Source organism: Stegodyphus dumicola, chromosome 2 (genome assembly GCF_044657685.1).
Source record: "Stegodyphus dumicola isolate Sdum_Otavi_A_Nest chromosome 2, ASM4465768v1".
Classification (NCBI taxonomy): Eukaryota; Metazoa; Arthropoda; class Arachnida; order Araneae; family Eresidae; genus Stegodyphus; species Stegodyphus dumicola.
The window spans coordinates 226405695-226425517 of record NC_140769.1 but is presented as its reverse complement, the minus strand read 5'-3'; the positions used below and the strand labels follow the sequence as shown (position 1 = coordinate 226425517).

At 33.2% G+C, this 19823-nt stretch overlaps 1 protein-coding gene across 3 annotated transcripts in view; it reads right to left on the bottom strand.

The window, feature by feature from the left end:
* mtSSB (mitochondrial single stranded DNA-binding protein) overlaps nt 1–18553 on the bottom strand; it is a 65420-nt gene extending 46867 nt beyond the window's left edge. For 2 of the 3 annotated variants that reach the window (XR_015039792.1, XM_035350266.2), the window contains exons 1-2: nt 18342–18553; nt 18100–18160 (exon numbers count right to left, since the gene is read on the bottom strand). Coding sequence is in view for 2 of the 3 variants with exons in the window: in XM_035350266.2 (XP_035206157.2) it covers nt 18100–18160; nt 18342–18407 (127 nt within the window). In the remaining variant the exon portion in view is untranslated. The remainder of the gene's footprint in view (nt 1–18099; nt 18161–18341) is intronic. The other variant, XM_035350265.2, reaches the window with a different exon arrangement.
* Nucleotides 18554–19823: the final 1270 nt, after the last annotated feature.

Below are 19823 nucleotides of genomic sequence, written 5' to 3'. Positions count from 1 at the left end.
GCCCATCTCCTGACTAACAGCCCGTGATGTGGTCGTACAGTTTTGCAAGGCAGACCTCACAATATGTCTCTCTTCTCTGGCATTACTCATTGGAGGATGTTGAGATTCTGCATGCCGTTCTGTATGACCATTAGCAATCCATTGATTCCATATTCACATTACAGTGGTTGGATGTCGACTAGTGAGACCTCCAATATCACGAAACGATAATTTACACTTTTGATAGGTAACGATCCTGCTTCTACCGAATTTCGTAACTTGCTGGTAAGCATTTGCTCTTCTTATTTGAGGCATAACACAATATTCTGAGCAAACTCTAACTTTACAAAGCACTTTCTGAATGAGAAATTCATAACACAACTTTTCTTTTATGCAGTGCTTTAGATGTCGTTTCTCACTCCTGCGTCATCTAAATGCGCTGAAATACTAATCATTTGCATATCCCAACTTCTTTCTTTCATGTGATTTTGACGTTTGTCAGATCATTCCTTTCTGGTTTTAAAAGATTCGAAGATAACTATGCATTTAATATGAAAAAACACTTTAATTACAGATGTTTACAAAATTTAGTAGCACAGTCAAAAGTCTTTAATACGTACTCGTCGGGACTTCGGCGATTCCGGATTATAGACCATCAGTTTAAATCTGGTAAGATGGCATGAAGAAATTATAAAATAAAAAATATGAAACCGTAATTTATGAAATAAAGAACAATTATGATCTAAAGGGTATCAAAATTTACAAAAAAAAAAGGCTTAATATTTATTTGTTTACTTTATTAAACATTTCTTTCAACGCACGCATGTGTAAAGCATACATAGTCGAAATTAGAAAATTACAACCAGAAAACTATTTGATGTGTATTCGTGATATTTATAATGAATTTGATTTAAATCATATCAAAGACAGAGTACATCAAGATGAAATATTACATTTAGTAATGAACTGTAAGCCGAATAAAATAGAAACATCTGCCTTGAAGATAAGGATAGTGCTGATAGATCAACTTCCAGTTCATTGCGTGCCGCGACGTCCCCCCCCCCCGCAGAACAGCGTGAAATTGATAAACAGATTTCGGAATGGTTAGAGAAACAAGGACATGCCTTTATCTATTTTTTGCAGCAATTCCACTTTCTGTTTGATGGACATCGAAACATGCTTTCGCTCCTTTGGCAGTATCCAGCATCGGAAATTCTATTTGACATAATCGAAAGTTCAAGCTTACTTTTATAAAATTGCTCTAACATTCTGCAAAAAATAATAAGGGGGATCCAATTCGAAGATTAAGGAACAATGCAATCTGCAACGTTAACTGAAATAGATAATTAGATAATTTTAGCTTAGCTTATATCGTCCGTTATACATCAAACGAGCATGCGTAAATGCATTATGCGCATGCGTACACGCATATACGCATGCGTAAAGGTATTATGAGCAAGCGTAAATGCACATGCACGTGCATTGACGCATGTTCAGAAAGTTTGTAGCTTTGAGGTCCGGATTAACGACTTTTGACTGTAGTATATTTACAAAACAATAGAGCTTATTTTTCAAAACATAAAATTCAAACAGAGTTTAGATGTAGCTGGTATTACTCAAACAACCTCCTACCTTTCAATTTGTAGGACACCTATAAATTGCAACAAAAATTATAAATCAAGTCTATTGGGAATTTCAACATGTCGATCAGCTTTAGTGACAAAATCTGGGACTTTGGGTGATGAATCATCATCTTCACTGGAATTTGAATTATTAGCTACAGAGAGTACAGTCACTTTCATCCCTTCGAGCATCTCGAGGAATGAATGGTAACTTTTCCAAAATGTTGATTTGTAATGGATAAAGTCTCTGGAATGGTCTCAACTTGTCTTCCTCAGCTTTTCTCACTCTGGGAACTCTTGAGTACCCATCTGCTCCAGAAAAGACTTCAATGATGATTCCTAAAGGCCAGTTGATACGCTTGCCATAAATTTCTACGAGAATGACCTCCTAAACTCTTCAAAATTCTTCCCTGCTCTTGCCTTTATGACTCAACATTGCTAAATACTCATTCTGAAATCTCATCCTTTAAAATCCTGCCTTAATTTTTGTACAAAACGAAATCGTATATTTAGGCTTTTACCGTTGATTTCGCCTAAATCAGTTGTTTCTCTGTTGGGAATAGTTCGTAAGAAGCAAGCGGGAGTTAATGGTTTCAGACCTTCCGAATTATCTTCAATATATGTAAGTGGCATAGTGTTTTTTGTAGCTTCGGAGTCACAGAGAATGGTTTCCAACTCTTCATAGTCAAGATTTTTATGCCCAAAATTCTTCTTAGTATCATAAGAATTACGTTAATTTTATTAACAGTTAAATTTTGGGTTAAACTTCCTTTCCTATCGCTTCTTAATTTCAACTTACAACTTCCGGCCAGAACGTAGTTTTAGAATCACATCTGAATGTAAATTGAGGAAGAGTGGTATTTAACCATGAAGTTCTACTGTCTTAATCACAGAGAACCAGAGATTCTGGTTGGCACGTGTCTGCCTTTTTAGGCTACTCTCTCTTAAGCTATTGTTACGCTCGGCCATACTTTAGGCCCTTAATAGCTTTGCAGTCAATTAGCATTAAGGGGCTGTAACAGATTTAAAAAATATTAAAATCTTGTAGTTTAAATAATTTAAATAGATGAACATTAAGGTACTTGTGAATGGCAATATTTGAAACCAGACTCGAGTGCCTCGTGCGACTCTCGCACGAAGAATGTATTTTATTTTTAAATGATAGAATATGTTTTCTTTTCTTGTTTGTATGTCGCCATTTTTTTTAGTGTTAAATAAAAGTTATTGCTGTGTTCCATCATTGGAGTTGCTTCATTTCGCCAAAGAAGCATCACAGTCATAATTATTTTGGAGGCACCGACCGAGATCGAATAATCGTGCATATTTTTATTTTATTAGTTCATCAATGAACATAATATTAGTGATACCAGATTATTACCTCCTGTTAATATTGAATTGCTTTATTTTATTAGTTCATCATTGAACACAATATTAGTGATACCAGATTATTACTTCCTGTTAATTTTGAATTGCTTTATGTTATTAGTTCATCACTGAACGCAATATTAACAATACCAGATTATAACTTCCTGTTGATATTGAATTGCCTTATTTTATTAGTTCATCACTGAACGTAACTTCCTGTTGATATTGAATTGTCTTATTTTGTTAGTTCATCACTGAACATAATATTAGTGATACCAGGTTATTACTTCCTGTTGATATTGAATTGCCTTATTTTATTAGTTCATCACTGAACGTAATATTAGTGATATCAGGTTATTACTTCCTGTTAACACTGAACTGCCTTATTTTATTAGTTTATCATTTGAACGTAAACTTAGTGATACCATTTTAATGCCATTTCTACTAGAGCTCAAAGAAAAAGAAAATTAGCAGAAGAGAAGATCTTGGAACCAATGAAGGAAGAAAATAAAGCATCCAGAGATGTCTTTAAAGAGAAAGTTAAATCACCGGAATTAGGCGTGGAAGATGCTCAAGAAAAATTGGAAAACGATAAAGAAATTAATATTGAGAATCATTTTGCATTGCAGAGTTATCATCATTTTTCGGCTTTTGATTTAATATCAAAGCCGCTACTAATAGACAAAGAAAACAATTGTTGAAAGCAAATGACAAATGAATATTATCCGAAAGGCACAGATGAACTGAGGAAAGGCTTTGCTGTGAATTACAGCCGAGGAACTGGTCCACCATGGAAGAGATCTAGGCGCCGTCAAGAAAAAAAAAAAGAAGACTAATTTGAACACTGTTCCATTTTCTTCCTATTTAAATGTGGTGTAAAAATATTTGTTTAAAATTTAAAATTTTCGGCCTGAAAATTTGAAAACTTATGAGAGAAGTTATCTTTTCTCTTTAAGCAATTGAGCAAGCCGAGCTTATAAACTTTCGAAATTTACAGAACTTTTCCCTTCGGTAAAAGTCTCTCCGTTGGGGGATAGGTTGTAACAGATTTAAAAAATATTAAAATCTTGTAGTTTAAATAATTTAAATAGATGAACATTAAGGTACTTGTGAATGGCAATATTTGAGACTCGAGTGCCTCGTGCGACTCTCGCACGAAGAATGTAATTTATTTTTAAATGATAGAATATGTTTTCTTTTCTTGTTTGTAGGTCGCCATTTTTTTTAGTGTTAAATAAAAGTTATTGCTGTGTTCCATCATTGGAGTTGCTTCATTTCGCCAAAGAAGCATCACAGGGCCAACTCCATTAGAATCTTGATAAGCTTGGGCTATATCTTTTTAGCTAAGATTAGTTCAGTTTAGTTATTAGTTTCCTAAGTTCAAGCCCCGGATGTCGGCTTTATTGTAAAACTCCAAAGACGGAGTTCTGTTAAATTTTACTTGGAATAATAAAGGATTCGGATTTATTGTAGAAACGGCACGTGCCGCTATGAAGCCAGCCGCAACATTTGACGGCACAGGCTCAGTGATGACCTTCCTGGAGCAACTGGACCTGCATTTTACCTTATACCCAGTGAACCAGCTGCAGAAAATTACAATCATGACTACAGCCTTAAAAGGTCAAGCCCTCACCTGGTATAAAGAAATTGGTAAGTTTTTGTTGGGAGACCCAGGTTCAGAATCGCACGATTGGGAAAACTCCAAGTCTGCATTATCAAAAGGATTTCCAGTTGTTAAAGACTGTATGAAGCTAGAATCAGAATTGTTTAGCAAATATCTAAGCAATTTCGATGACTTGACGGAGTTTCTTTTACGGAATATTCAATTTATTGTACGGGAAGAGGCCAGATAATGAACTTATCAAGGTGATTTTACCCCGTCTACTACCGTCAGTTCAAGATTTTCTTGAAGTCCATAACCCACAAACATTAGAAAATCTCTTCTAGCTTGCAATGAAGTTCCAATGCAGAAGGAACTCGGAGAAAGCGTGTGCGAACCAGTTTGGCCAACATTGAAGGTTTACTCCGCAGAAAAAACGCAAATTCGGCAGAGTGCGTATCAGCAGACGGGAGAAGGTGGAAAGGCCGATAGCAAAAGCGCTAGTAAATCTAAGGCGTTCGGATAGAAGAGGGGGCGGAAAAGGAAAATTTAAAGGAACAAGCGGTGATCGAGAAGGGGGCGCGGTCACCGAGTGTGAAGAAAAGCCCCTCAGAAATTCGTCTGAACACAGTGGTGGTGCAAAATCTAGCCATGCTGGAGATACTTATTATTGTAAATAATGTATCAACCACTGCCCTCCTGGACACCGGAGCTCAGTGTTAATTTCTCTCAGAAGATTTCTTTAAGAAACATTTTCGTCGTTATAGACTATTTAGAACCACAGGACAAAGATTAATAGCTGCCCAAGACAAACAATGTGTATGTTTGGGGAAAACTGCACTGCATGTACAAAGTAAAAATGATGTGTTCAAATTTAATTTTTTAATGGTCAAAAACTTACTCACATCCGTAACATTAGGAGTCGATTTCTTACGTGCAGATGGCGCAAATCTTAATTTCCAGAATTATACATTTCAGGTGCACATGGACCCCATGGGAGAAGAAGAAGGGTCTATACCAAAAATGGAATATACAATGGGGCAGAAAGTACTCAAGTTGAAACACTCATTATCATCCGCACCCAAAAACAGGGTTGCAAAGTTTGAACCCAGGTTTGAAGGGCCATATTTAGTTGAGAGAATATGGGAAGCCACTTTTTATTTAAAGCCCGAAAATGGCCAACAACTGGTTGTGCAAATATTGACCAAACAAAACCTTACTACAGCCATAATGATTTTCAAGTTTTACAGGATCCTGGAAGGGAACAAAGAATTCCGCCAGGTCAGAGGCCCAGCTGGTGTCCCCTAACACAAAAAAGGAAACAGATGGAGAGGCCACAACAATAACTGGGCAAGCGGATCCAATCTGGAAAAGGTCCAGGCTCAAAGAAATGGAGGAAGGTAATGCCCACAGACCAACAAGCGAGAACCGAGGATGCAAGAAAAACACCAGTACCGCCGGCTAAGAGAGCAAGGCCTGCTGAGGGTGTTCCAGCAAAGCAACAAACTCAAGAACGGGCGGAATCTACAAGACATAAGCCCCGTTTTCCAGTGGCAACGACTTGAGGGAGGCCCAAGGTGGTCCAGATTTGAGATGGAAAAGAGATAAAACACCAGCCGATACAGCCACGCATGACCAAAAAGTTAGAAGGTCCAAGCAGAAGTTCAAAGACCCTGAAGAACGAATGGCCCCACAAGAGCTCAAGAGGAGACTGCAGTTCCAAAACCTGCAGCTGTCCCGCAAAAACCCGAGATTCTTTAACTGAGGACAGAAGAGGAAAGAAAAGGAGTGAAGGAAATGGCACGGAGCATCGAAGTTGCAGGAGAAGGCTGAAGGTCCTCAAATATCCCACATTTCAGCAATTCTGTCAGATCAGAATGGAGAAATTCAGAAAAAGAAAAAGATAAGTGAAAAATTTCTTTGCTTATTTTACTTTGAATAAAATTCAATTTATGTCATTTCTGTTGTAAATTGCTAAAGTTTTTAAGAGAAGAAAAATTAATTTGCGAATAGCAAGAGCTTAGTTGTAAATAGCTTGTAGTCAAAGATTTTTGTTTGCAATTTGGCGAGAAGCTACTAGCAGTAAATATTTTAAGAACTCACAAGTTGCGAGAATTAAATTGTTAATATGTCTAGTCAGAAAGACTCTTTGAATACTGAAATCTATTAACTTAAACAGATTCTTGGACTTTGTACTGTATCTATTGGCAGAAAATTGTCCCAATTAATTTTCCTTTTGCATATGTTAATGGGACATGTTATCCCAATAGGGTTAAATAATCTTTGGGCTGCCAATAACAGAACTATTTTGGTAATTCCTTTTTCTGGAATTTCAAAAATACTGCAGCAAAGAAGTTCATCAGTTTTCACCCAAGTTCTCACCTCTTCTACAATTTTTTCAGACGTAAGCCAGTCTCATAGTTCGAATTGTGCTGAAGACATCAGCTCCTTAGCTTCAGAAATAAATTTTTGTGCCTTTTCTTTAGTGTCTAAACTCGTAATAGAGTAGTCCACATTAAAAGATGTTTCTAGTCGACAAGCTGTTTGCTTCCTTTCACCCGGAGCATTCTCTAGATGGTAAGCTATAGTTGCTTCTAGTAAAACTAGACTAGGAGAAGCACAAAATACCACTTTACAATGTCAGAGAGTGATTATTTCTTCTCATCTAGATAACACTTTCCACCACAGAAATTTAAAACATTCCCTATCCTCTGGATTCAAGCTGATTTGTAAAAATGCTTTTTTAACGTCTGATGTTACGGCAATTGCGTTTTTCTGAAACTGCAATATCAATTTGGGTACCAACTATAATAAATCTGGCACTTTTTCTAAACAATTACTCAAGGAATTCCCTTTGGAAGCTTTAGTCAACGCATCAAAAACCGGGCGAATTTTTGTTGTTATTACACCAGTTTTTATATCAAGATGATGTGGTAAATAGTGTCCTTTTTCTCATCTTTATCTACAATTTCAATAATTCCATCCCTAAACTACTCATTAACCCCTTAAGGCACACATTAATTTCTAATTTTCGGTCAAAAAATCACCTATTTTTTTCTTGCATAATCATGCCAGGGTTAGCTTCAAATCGAAATCTCGGTGGTGCAACGTTTGGTTGATTTATACTAATTTGATACCAATTCCTTGCTATATCCAAAATCTCGTTGTCATTATCTTCCAATTCACTTCCATCACTCAAGAAATCCTCACTCTCATCGCTGAAACTGTCTGATAAATTGGCATATTCAAAATTGTCATAGTCAGAGTCGCTCATTATCAGATAACTTTTTTTAAATTACAAAAACACTTAGTAATATAATTTGCAGTTAACTGCTTACTTTTATTATATTTATGTAATAAAAATGGATATATTACCTTTTCCACACCAAACGACTACTTTATAGCAAAGAATTCCTAGCAAACTTATAGCTAATCATCAAAATGCGCCACGTGGTTTACAACGTGGGTAGTTTAGAAAAATGCTGAATAGTGGTGCCATCTATGTCAAATAAGTTTAATTATAATCTAGCCTATTTATTTTTACTGGAACGGATCTCAGACAAGCATTAGAAATAAAATAACGCGAGATACAAGGGCGCCCGTGTGAGACACGGGCATGTGCAAATTTGCCGGAAACTTTCGCCCGTGTGAGGCACAGGCAAATGCGTTAAGGGGTTAAACACATCATCGTATTCTCTTAAATGTCCAGATGTAATGAGATTTTTGGTAATTGATATTAACTGTTTAGTGGCTAATTCTTTATTCCTTTCTAATTCTGGACGTACACTTTTTCATGACAAACATACTTCATATCTTTTGTTCTTCGTTTTTTTTAGTTTTACAGAAAAAAAAATCTACTGTTTTTTCATCGGATACCTACCTTGACTTTACTTCTGCAGGACATCTTATACCACTGACATCTAGGTTCCATAATTCTGTCAAATCTAAATTAGTAGCATATACTATAGTCTCCAAAGATTTTGACTAGTTTCTTTGTTTACCTTGAAGCATCCATCCATGTTTTGTTTTAATAGCTACCAAATTATTATCAAAGGTCTCGATTCTCCCAGTCAATAATGCACCAAGAAAATCTGCTCCTATTAATAAATTTTCAGGCATATATTCTCCTGTATCACTTAAACGTCTATTTTTCTTTATCAAAATTAGATAAATATCAGGATCCTCTACACATGGAATTGTACCACATATCTTCTTTTCATCCAAAACTGAAATTGTGTACTCGAAATTTGAACACAAGCTTTGTAATGTAATACTGTAGACATTGAGGGACTCTTGTTTATTTCGCTATCCCCCAAAAGTCCACGACTCATCAGTTCTTGATCTACAGGTTTCAATCCTAGTTTCTCAATCTCTTTTCTCTGTGGTGTTTTTTACTTCATATAATACACTTTAAATAAGCTTAGAATTGTGTCCTGGTTTCAAACAGATGAAACAAGCTCCCCTTTTCTTCAAAGTTTCCTTTTCCGCCTCCATTGACATCTAAGCAGCCTTAAAGCATTCTCATGAATTATGAAACGACTTATTATAAAATAAACAATGCTTGCCATTTTTCTCAGATCTTAGCTTTTCATTAGATATAATGCAAGCTGCAGTGGGATGTTTTTCTTTCACTATAAATTTTTCAAATTCTTGATCATTCGCAAGCACTGATCGAGCAAGTTGTAACGGCTCTTCACTTTCGACTTCCAAATAAAGAAATTCTACTAAGTTTCCTAAGCATGTTCATCTTGTCTTTATTTTCTACATGGTTATGTGTGCATTCCCACTCCTTTATAAGAACTTCTGGTAGAGCTGATTCTATTAAAGAAGTTCTACTAAAGGAGCAGTAGAGTAGCGAGCACAACTGGCGCCCGAGACATACCTTTTTGGAGCCCCCCCCGAGGAAAAAACACAGTGATATTATGAAATCTTGTTTTGAGACCATTTGGCACCCCTCTGCAAGCGGCGCCCAGGGCATCACACACCCCCTTGCCCCCCTAGCTACGCCACTGTAAAGAAGCTATTCTACATTGCTTCATATTTTTCACATGTTGCCGCTAAAATTTTTAACGCTCGCAGCTGAGTCTCCAATTTATCATAAAGAACCCGCAAAGTAAAATTTTTCCCTTTTTTCACTTGTGTTACAATTAGAGTTAAAAGTTCACGAACATAAATTTGAATTAAGAGTTAAGCTTTAGCAAAACGAGATTTCAGCTGGTCAATAGCATTATAATAGTTTTTGCCAAATGATGAAAAACTTGTAAATAAATCTCTGGCCAATGAACCTTCTTCAGTTGCTTGTTGTAAAAGGTATTAAAATTTGTCATCTTCGTCAATGCTATCATCATCATGAAATTTTATAATTGTCCCCAGAATCCTATCCAGTTTTTAATGTTATTGTCAAAACGTTTCAATTCTCACTTAGAAAGACTTTAAATTTCGCTTAGTTTCATTTACTATACTGGAAATATTGCCCTTTCTTTCAGTGGTTGATAACACTTAATCAACTTTTGTTTTCATAGCAACCCACTGATTTTGATTGCTTTCTGTTAAATCCATATCCTTAGAAATCTTCATAAACCTTTTCGCGACGGCGCACCTTTGTTTAAGACGCTCATGCGGGACAGAAGAGAATCGAAGGCAGTCACCGTACAGGACGGAGGTTTTGCATCGCTACGCCTAATTTTATAACACAAATCAGAAAAAAAAAAAAAAAAAAAAAAAAAGTGTTTCGCTTCTAGCAACGTAATTTTGGTATCATTTTAGATTATTACTTGAGCTCTTATATATGTTAAAATTAGCCCTTAAAACATTTTTTTCTTTATTTTACATGAAAATATACTTAAAAAATTGCTTATCTTCTAAAATAACTTTCGGAAGTGCTATTCAAATTATTCCAAAGTTTTAATTGATAAAATCCATCAATAAAGTTTAAAATTAATAAAAAGAACACAATAAAGACTATTTACAGTAAGAAGTAACGAAATTTAAAATGAAAACGAGTGTGGTAAATCTCAAAGCACAGAGAAGTATCACTTTGTAACTCTTAGAAAAAGTATCACTTTTTAACTCTTTAGAAAATGAATCAGTACTCTCATGTGCATTAGTTAAATGGTTCACTAACCATACTAGGATATTCTTCCTCTGATAAATAGTGCCTTCCCGTCATAATAGACTGGAGGTGAGGCTTTCCTAAATAAAAAAGGAGAAACGGAAATATATCAGAAGGCAATGCAAAACGTAAAAAAAAATCCGCACAGTAACCCTAAAAGACAGTACATAGTAGAGGGAAAAATAGAATAAAAAAAGGAATTGAATATAAATCAGATACGAGAATGTTTTCATTAGCACACAGCGATTTAAAGAGCCCACCTCTGTTTACGCTTTTCCTCCGCTCCCCCCACTCTCGAACAGCTGATGAGTAAAATACCGAAGTCAAGCAGAATATATCAAACTCAAGGTCATAAACCTAAAACTGTGTTCATTTCAAAAGTAATGGACACAGGATGCTATCTAGTGGCCTTCAGAAAAACGTTCCTTCTTAAAATGTGTATACGCATCACCCGTCCTCTGAATGCGATCTTGACTAATGTGTGGATGGGACGCCTGGCTGTAAGAGACGTTCTTAGGGAATGCGTATATGGGACGCCCGTCCTGAAAGGGTTAAAGTTTTCCATTTCTAGCCATGTTACTTTAATTTTTTCATCTAATTGAAATAATCTGTGTCAGCTTTGTCATTAAAAATATTAAATAAATACAGGTATCATATCAATCTTACTTACTGCTTTATCATTTATAACAGTTTCCACTTCTTTCAAAGAAGTTGTAAACAATCGCTGTAGTAGTGTACTTTCACGTTTTAAATTATCCATAGTTCTATTGCATGGATGCCAGAATTTTAAAAGATTCAAAGATAACTATGGATTTACTATGAAAAAACATTTTATTACAGATTTTTACAAAATTTAGAAGCAGTATATTTACAAAATGATAGAGCTTATTTTTCAAAACATAAATACTTAAACACAGCTGAGTTGTAGCTGGTATTACTCAAAGACCTGGTATTGCAATTTTAATGGCCAGCAGTGTATCTTTGGAAATTACAATGAGTCTTGAAAAAACAGTTGAATAAAATATGAAATTTAGAGGTTGCATGTGAGCCACTGTCAAAAATTAATTAAGAAAATTGAAGGCGAATTACAAAATAAAAATTCAAATGTATAACTGTTGCAAGAATCACTTGCACTGTTAATCGAGAGAGAAGTTAATTTATTAAAATATGAAGTTATTAATGCACAAAGCACCGTGCAAAAATTAGAAATGAAAGTAGAACATTCTTCTTTAAAATGTAGCAAAACTATCATTAGATGTAAATTGAAAGTTACTAGGTACATTGAAAATGTAATTAAAACCAAAACTATTCCATAAATTTCTGAAATTAAAACTAAGTGTAATACTAAATTACCTCATATTATTTTAGAAACCTTTAATGGTGATTTAAGTAAATTTACAACCTACCCATTTACGAAAACAATACACTTCAATGTGTATTTAACTACAATACTTTTCAATGTCTATTCAATTTAACTACTTAAGATCACTACTCAGTGGTTCAGCTGCAAAAGGTATAAGTGGGTTATCGTAAACAGGAAAAAACTGCAAAAAGCCATAAAAATTTTAACTTGTCGATTTGGTAAGAAAATTAATGCACATATAAATGTTCTCCTATCCTTGCAGCCAGCATTGTTCCAGTGATATATTCAGTTTAAGAAAATTATATTATAAAATAATAGTTCAAACTTGAAGCTTAGAAATATTAGATACAGAACAAAGTCTCTAATCCGTATGTCCATTAACTGGAATGATCTATAATCCGGACCTCAAAGCCACAAACTTACGCATGCGCATAATGCCAGTAAAGTGTTTACCCATGCGCGCTTCCAATAGCGAAGAAAGTAACAGAGAACGTTATTGAATATAAAAAAATTTCAATTAACAAGTTAGTCAGTATTCTCAACACAGCAATTACAGGGCTTGAACAGTGGAACTTTATAACTGAACAAGAAATTATGTTTGTTTATAGAATTAAAGAGAAAGTATTAGGACAAAAAATGAAGCAACTTAAACAACTTACATAATGAAATGTTTACTAAAGTAAACAAATAAATATTAAGCTTTTTTTGGCTGATCTTTGGAATATGGTAACTGGTAGTTTGGCGACATTTTGGAGGCGATAAAGGTTCCTAAGTAGGACTTTGAAAATGTAATTAATAATGTGAGAAGTACTCAGTTCCGACTACGCATTATTTTGCGTGAGGGAAATGAGAGATCATGAGATATGTTATGTGACATTAATGGACGAATTACAGTTCTTTAATCGGAAAAGGGGGGGGAATTTGGAAAACTGTAGTACTGTATTATTTTGTATTAAGCTTCATTGTGCGTTGTGTGAAATAGTTGAAGTGTGCGTGCCACATAATGAAGATTCTGAAGATTAGGTAAGTTAGTATTTTTAATCATTTGAGGATATTATTTTTATGCATTGTTCTAAATGTAAGGAGTAAATAAATTAATATGATATTATTGGAAAATTGTTATTAGCAATGATTTAGTTTAAAGTAATTAGGATTGTAATCTAATTTTTATTAATTTAATGTATGTGCTTATTTATTTTTAAGTAGTGTTTTTTAATTTAATTATATTTTAATTTAATGATCGTGATTTTGTGAGTTATATGTTTGTTGTATTTTGGAATACGTTTGAGTAGAATAAGTTGAGTATTTTCATGCATTTTCGTGAAATTTTTCTAATTTATGAGAAAAAAGCAGTGTACATGGATATAGTGAAGAGTGTGCGCAATGCCATTTTTGTACAATTCTGGGATGTTTTTTTAAGTAAAAATAAGTCGATGTGTACATGGTTTAGTGATATTTTAATTAAATGATAGTTATTTTGTGAATTTTATGTTTGTAGGAATTTAGTATACGTTTTAGTTGAAATAAACGTGTATGGAAATAATTTAAATATTTGACACTAAGTATTTGTAACCATTTGTAATGTTTGTGGTATGAATTCGTTGGTGACGTTTATAATATAATAGATAATTTAGAGGTAAAAATTTTTGGATATTCTATTTATTTTATACGTGGAAATGTTCATCCTTGGAAAGGGTATAACTTTTTCGCGATCAGGTAATTTCATATATGTGCTTTTTCCGAGTTTAAAGATTCACAGAATTTTTTTGCATTTTCATGCAAATTTTTGTAATTTATGAGAAAATAGCAGTGTAGATGCATAAAGTTAAGAGTGTGTGCAATGCCATTTTTGTGCAAACCTGGGATTTTTTTTTAAGTAAAAATAAGTCGACGTGTAAATGGTTTATGTGTATGTGCTATTCTGAAAAACGCGCAAGGAGTTTGCGATTGTGCACTTTTTACAAATTTTGCAGTTAATATTTGTCATGATTAAGTAGTTTTGTTACATAAAATTTCTAGCATAAGTGTAATTCGGCTAGTAGATTGTTGGAAAAAAAGTGTTCAGTAAATAAAAAGAAAAGAAACATGTCTTTACTTCGTGAAGACAAAATGGCGGTGCAAAAAAAAAAAATAGAGGGTTGCTGTAGCAGAGTTGGTCGCCAAATTTTCACAAAAAAATCGCCAAGTTACCATAATCCAAAGATCAACCGCTTCTTTTTTTTTTTTTTTTGTAAATTTTGATATCCTTTAGATCATAATTGCTCTTTATTTCATAAATTATGGTTTCATATTTTTAATTGTATTATTTCTGCATGCCATCTTACCAGATTTAAATTGATGATCTATAATCCGGAAAAACCCCTAATCTGGAATAGTCGAAGTCCCGACGAGTCTGGATTACAGACTTTGTACTGTATTAATTTTAATACTTATAGTAATCTACTACTGCTCATTTTATATAAGTGTATACCACAAGATTTAATATTAGAGTTTAGAGAAGAAAATTTTAGCAGAGATTCAAGAGTGTCAGATTTAATGTTATTTCTAAAGAAAGAAGCACTTGGAAAGTCCTTAACTCTTGGTCTGAACTAACATCTCTGAGAAACAATGAAAGAAATAGTGACAATTATCATAAAAATTTCATTCCAATTAAAAGGAAATGGCTTTAGCAGTAACATTTAATATATCAGCTGAAAAATATATGTGTTTGTTCCAAATCACCCCACCCCTCCAAAGACTGAGACTGAAACTTAAGTTTTACAGAATTGGTTATGCAACCAATTCAAGCGCAAACATCACTTAAAGGTCACAAAATACCATTTTGCATGCAAAATGTTTTTTTGTGTAAAACATTTTGCAACAAATTTACATTACAAATTTTGTGTAATGTTTTTAAATGTAACATTTGCAAATCTCAGTCGCTTTTAGAGAGCCTGAGCGAATCGTGAAACCTGGAAGAAAACAAAACCAACCAAATTGTGCAGATTTTGTGCAGAGTAAAAAAAACAAACATTAGCTCACTATTCCTTGCAATGCTGAGTAAATAAATTCCTAATGATTCTATTTATTACCAACCTTGAAAGGGCCGTTTCGACTGGTGGTTTATCTGAGCTAATGGAGACAACTGACATAGCCAACCCATCTCCAAAACCAGTTTTTTCCCATAGTTGAAAATTGAAAAATCTGAACTGCAGGCATAGCAGAGCTAGTCGGCACATGGAACTGTGTTAGCTCAGATAAACCCCAGTGGGAACAGCTCTTAAGAGGAAACTCGTTGGAAATAATTCCATATTTTGTGTTAGATCGTTGTGCGATTCTGCATCCAAAAGATCTTACATGTATCAATCCATTTCTAGAAAGGAAGAACTGCCAAAACGACTTGCATTAAAGTAAAAGCGTATCAACTCTAATTACTGAAGCACTCGAAATTAAAACCTTACGTTCTAATACAATAGTGAGGCCAACTAAAGAGGTCATAAATAAGTTATGTGAGTTATCCAACAGTAGTGATAATGACAAAGCAGAGGAGCACACTTTATTTGGGAATGATTATTTTAAGTGTATTCTAACAGGGAAAATGCATTGTTCAATAGAATGTTTAGTATTGTATGGCAATCTGATGTATAGAATTCTGACATGGGAAGGATCTTTCGAAGATTACAATAGAAATAAGAATCTAGCTGAATGTTCCAAACAACATTTATTTGAAGTATTGCATGGAATTGTTACTGCCAACTACTTACCTGCTATACCAAACAAGTTAATTGGTTTCTGTAATCAAGTCATTCTCTCGTCTTCTTCACCCTGATTGTCAGCTTTTTAAATTCAAGGAAAATACCTATTCAAGTTTATATTAAGCACTTTGCTCTTTTGGTAATGAACTAAGTTTCGGCTAGACTGGAGATTACAGTCCAGTCGCCAAGTGAAGCGAAATCGCGTCAACTCTGGTAACGTCTTGGGGCTTAAATACAAATCAATGCTTTCCGATCATTTATTGCTTATTTACCACTTACTACATTTTCTTAAATTTTGTTATAAAACGCTTTACTCCATTTTGCTACTGTCTTAAAAGTGGGATATGATATTATGAAAACTTTTAATATTATTGATCCTATAAAAAATAGTTATTAACCATTTGTTTGCTGCTTTTTACAAGAGTAAGAAGAATTGGATTTTTGTCAATTTTCTTTGACTTTTTAAGTGAAAATGTGTACATGGATAAAGCCAAGGGAATGCACAGTGCCATTTTTGTGCAAACCAGAGATTTTTTTATTTTTAGTGAAAATAGGTCAATATGTACATGTACATCGAGTATGTGTAATTCTTAAAAAGGCGCCAAGCAGTGGGTGATTCTGCACTTCCCCCCTTTTTCGTTGGTTTTCTTGAAGTCCTGTTTTAGATATTTTTGCATGTTTACAAGTTGTTTAGATATTTTTGCATATTTACATGATCTATTTTTTACTTGTTTACAGAATTAATTCAAATTTGCAACCATCTAATATGGCGATATGATAAGTTAGCAATTTTCTAAAACACACGAAAACAACCAATTTGGCGACTTGGCAATTTTTTGAAAACGCGCCAAACTGGATCGTAATGTCCAGTTTTACCCTAAGTTTTACACTATGCCAAAGCTCTCATCATTACCAAATTAAAATTCAACATAAGCAAAATAATGTTTTTTAACAACAAAAATTAAACTAAATTTAAAATTTCATTTACTGAATATTTATTAAAAAATACATAAACAACACTAATTACATAATGAAAAACTTGAAATTTATATTTGTTTTATCTGAAAAAAAGAATTTGTATTTTTTATCTGAAGGTTGGTACCTACAAGAAATTTCTGTCGACTACATTTTTAATTTATTGAAAAGTTATGTATAGTTTCAAACATCGCTACTGAAACAAGATATACCTAATAAAAAGCATGAACAGGATTTATTAGTCGAATGTTAGTTTTGCACTGTCTATAGAGCAATAAGAACTGCATATATGATGCAACCAACTAGTCATTGCCTCAAGAAAAGTATATACCAGAAGAACTAACTCTATAGAAAAAACTGGAAACATCAGAATACCGAAGCAATGCAATCAGCCGGCCAATTAAATATACTGATTGTACCAACATTGGAAGCTCTTCCATCTTATCTCATTTACATAATCTGCTAAACAAGCATACAATGATAAAGCCCCAACATTTCCATTCTATCTTTTTTTCATTCAACAGCAATTGAGCACATAAACACAGTCCATAACTCTACATCTCTTAAAACTAAAACTAAAAGCACCGAATTATATATTTACTACAAATATATAATTCGCAAGCTGTGTGTAACTGCTTTAGGGCAGCATAAGGCCAGCCAGTTTGGGTTAGGTTATTTGAATGAAGCAAATCCACAAGTGCTACCTGACTAAGATGTGGGATGATATTGTGAAAAACTTTCTAAAGGAAACTGGCTTATATTTATATTACAGATCTGAAAAACCATAAAAACCAAAAATGCAGCCAGGCCTTTTGCCAGGTTAAAGCCCAAAGAAGGTCGAACTATCAGTATTCAGCAGTCTTGACTACTCGGCCACCGATGGTATAAGTTACTAATAAGTGTGAAACCATGACCAGCACAGAATTACGTTTGTCATATGATAACTAAGTTGGACATTAAAATATTAAAAAAAATTATACACATTTCTTTAAGAAACACTTTACCCACTGCTTGGCGCATTTTTAAGAATTGCACAAACTCAAAATCCATGTACACATCGACCTATTTTCACTTAAAAAAACATCAAAGAATTGCACAAATTCGCCATTGCTCACGCCCTTCACTTTGTCCCTGCACACATCGATGTATTTTCACTTAAAACGGTCAAAAATCCAATTCTTCTTACTCTTGTAAAAAGCGCCAAATAAGTGTGCAATTCTGCACTTCGCCCACACTTTATAAGTAACAAATTTCAAACAAGAATTTACAGAATTAAATGTTGCAAATCATATTTTTTTAAACAATTTTGCATGAAATATACTAATTTTTTAAACATAAAAATAACTCACTTTTTTCTAAATATATCCTTGGCGGATCATCGCAAAATTGTCTAATTTTTCCAGTAGACAACTAAGAGTAAAAACAAACATATACATATGACTGTTCTTATTATATATCATTGACTTTGTACAAATATAAACATAAATAATGAAATGATTATCTCAGGAAATGAAAAAGTAATTTAAAATTATAAATAAAAACCGGAATATCGTATGTAAATATAATTTCACTGCAGTAAAAGCGTGCTTACACTATATCTGTTCTTTAAAAGACTGCGCGTTAAAGAAAAACTGTTTATAATTGGTTGCCGAAACATATTTGATTAGATTTGAACAGCAAATGTAAAATATTAATTATTCGAAACGAAATACCCAACAGGGGACTCTCTTTTGAATTTCCGCGATTTTGGCATTTGAAAGAAAACAGCGAAATTCGGAATCTTACAGCTGCAGCCATAGAAATAACGAAAATACTTGATTACTAATTAAAGAAAGAAAAATTATATTATTTCTGTATTTTTCTCACTAAAATCGATTAATAAATTAAAAGTTATTTCTAACAATTTAAATTTAATCTGTTTTTATCTAATTTTTTAAAATTTATATTTAAAATTAATTTTATTTCCGTTTTTAATGATGCAAATATTTTGGAATAAGAAAAATTTTATAATTTTGTTTCAAGTTATTATTTTTAATACTTTGAGATTACTATTCTTCGCTGCCTTTGTTCCCCTGGATATTTATCGCAGTTAAGTTAACCTGAGATATATCAGCTAACTTTGCATTTCATGATGAAAGTTAAATTAAAAGAATATAATTTATTTATCCATTGTTTAACTTTTAGCTCTGTAGTAACTTTATTGATTACCTTTCGGTGAAAGGTATTTTCTAAAGTAGTTTAATTTTTTCAAATGTTTTAATACTTTATGTGCATATTTATCTAAAGAAGTATTTTATTCTTTAAATACTTAAGACGTTTTTCATGTAATTTGAGAATAAAATATCTTTTGCAGTATTACAGAAATTACGTTTCTCTTCTTAAAATTCACATTATAATAGTATATATGTATGAAAAAACAGTTTTCTAGGATTATTTTAATGTCTTACCTCATTCTGATTCTTTTATCTTCCTCCTGTTTTAAAGCATGGAAAGTTTGTTTTTTAAATTTATGAGTTAAAAAAATAACCTGAAATTTTAAGCAGACTATATTATTCACAAAATAATGCATACATTTTTGTTTATAAAATTGTATTTTTCTTATGTAAGGAGGTTCTAATTAGACATTAGAATTTTCTGTCCTAAAATTATGTTTTTAATCTTGCTCAGATTAGTTTTAAGAATGTGTATATATTTGACAGAATGTTATGAACTTATTAATGAAAAAATATAAATGCTTATTAAGAAACAGATTAAGGATTTCATTTACTGTTTAAGAAATTTTAATACTATTTACTGAATGAGATAAACCAGCCTTATTTTGGTACTATTGAGGACTGTAAAAAATTGCAGTGAAAATATATGTGCAAAAGCGCCAAATCTAGCAAACGTGCCCATTTAACAGCGCACCAAATCTAGCGTAAGCGTTGATTTCAGATTGCATAAGTTTATATAGTTCTATATTTCTTAAGACGCCATTGAAATACTAGTTTAATTTTTAAATCCTTTTTTAATATCCTATGGATTTAACAATTTGGGAATTGCCCATGATGAAACGTCGGCAATAGAATTTTGG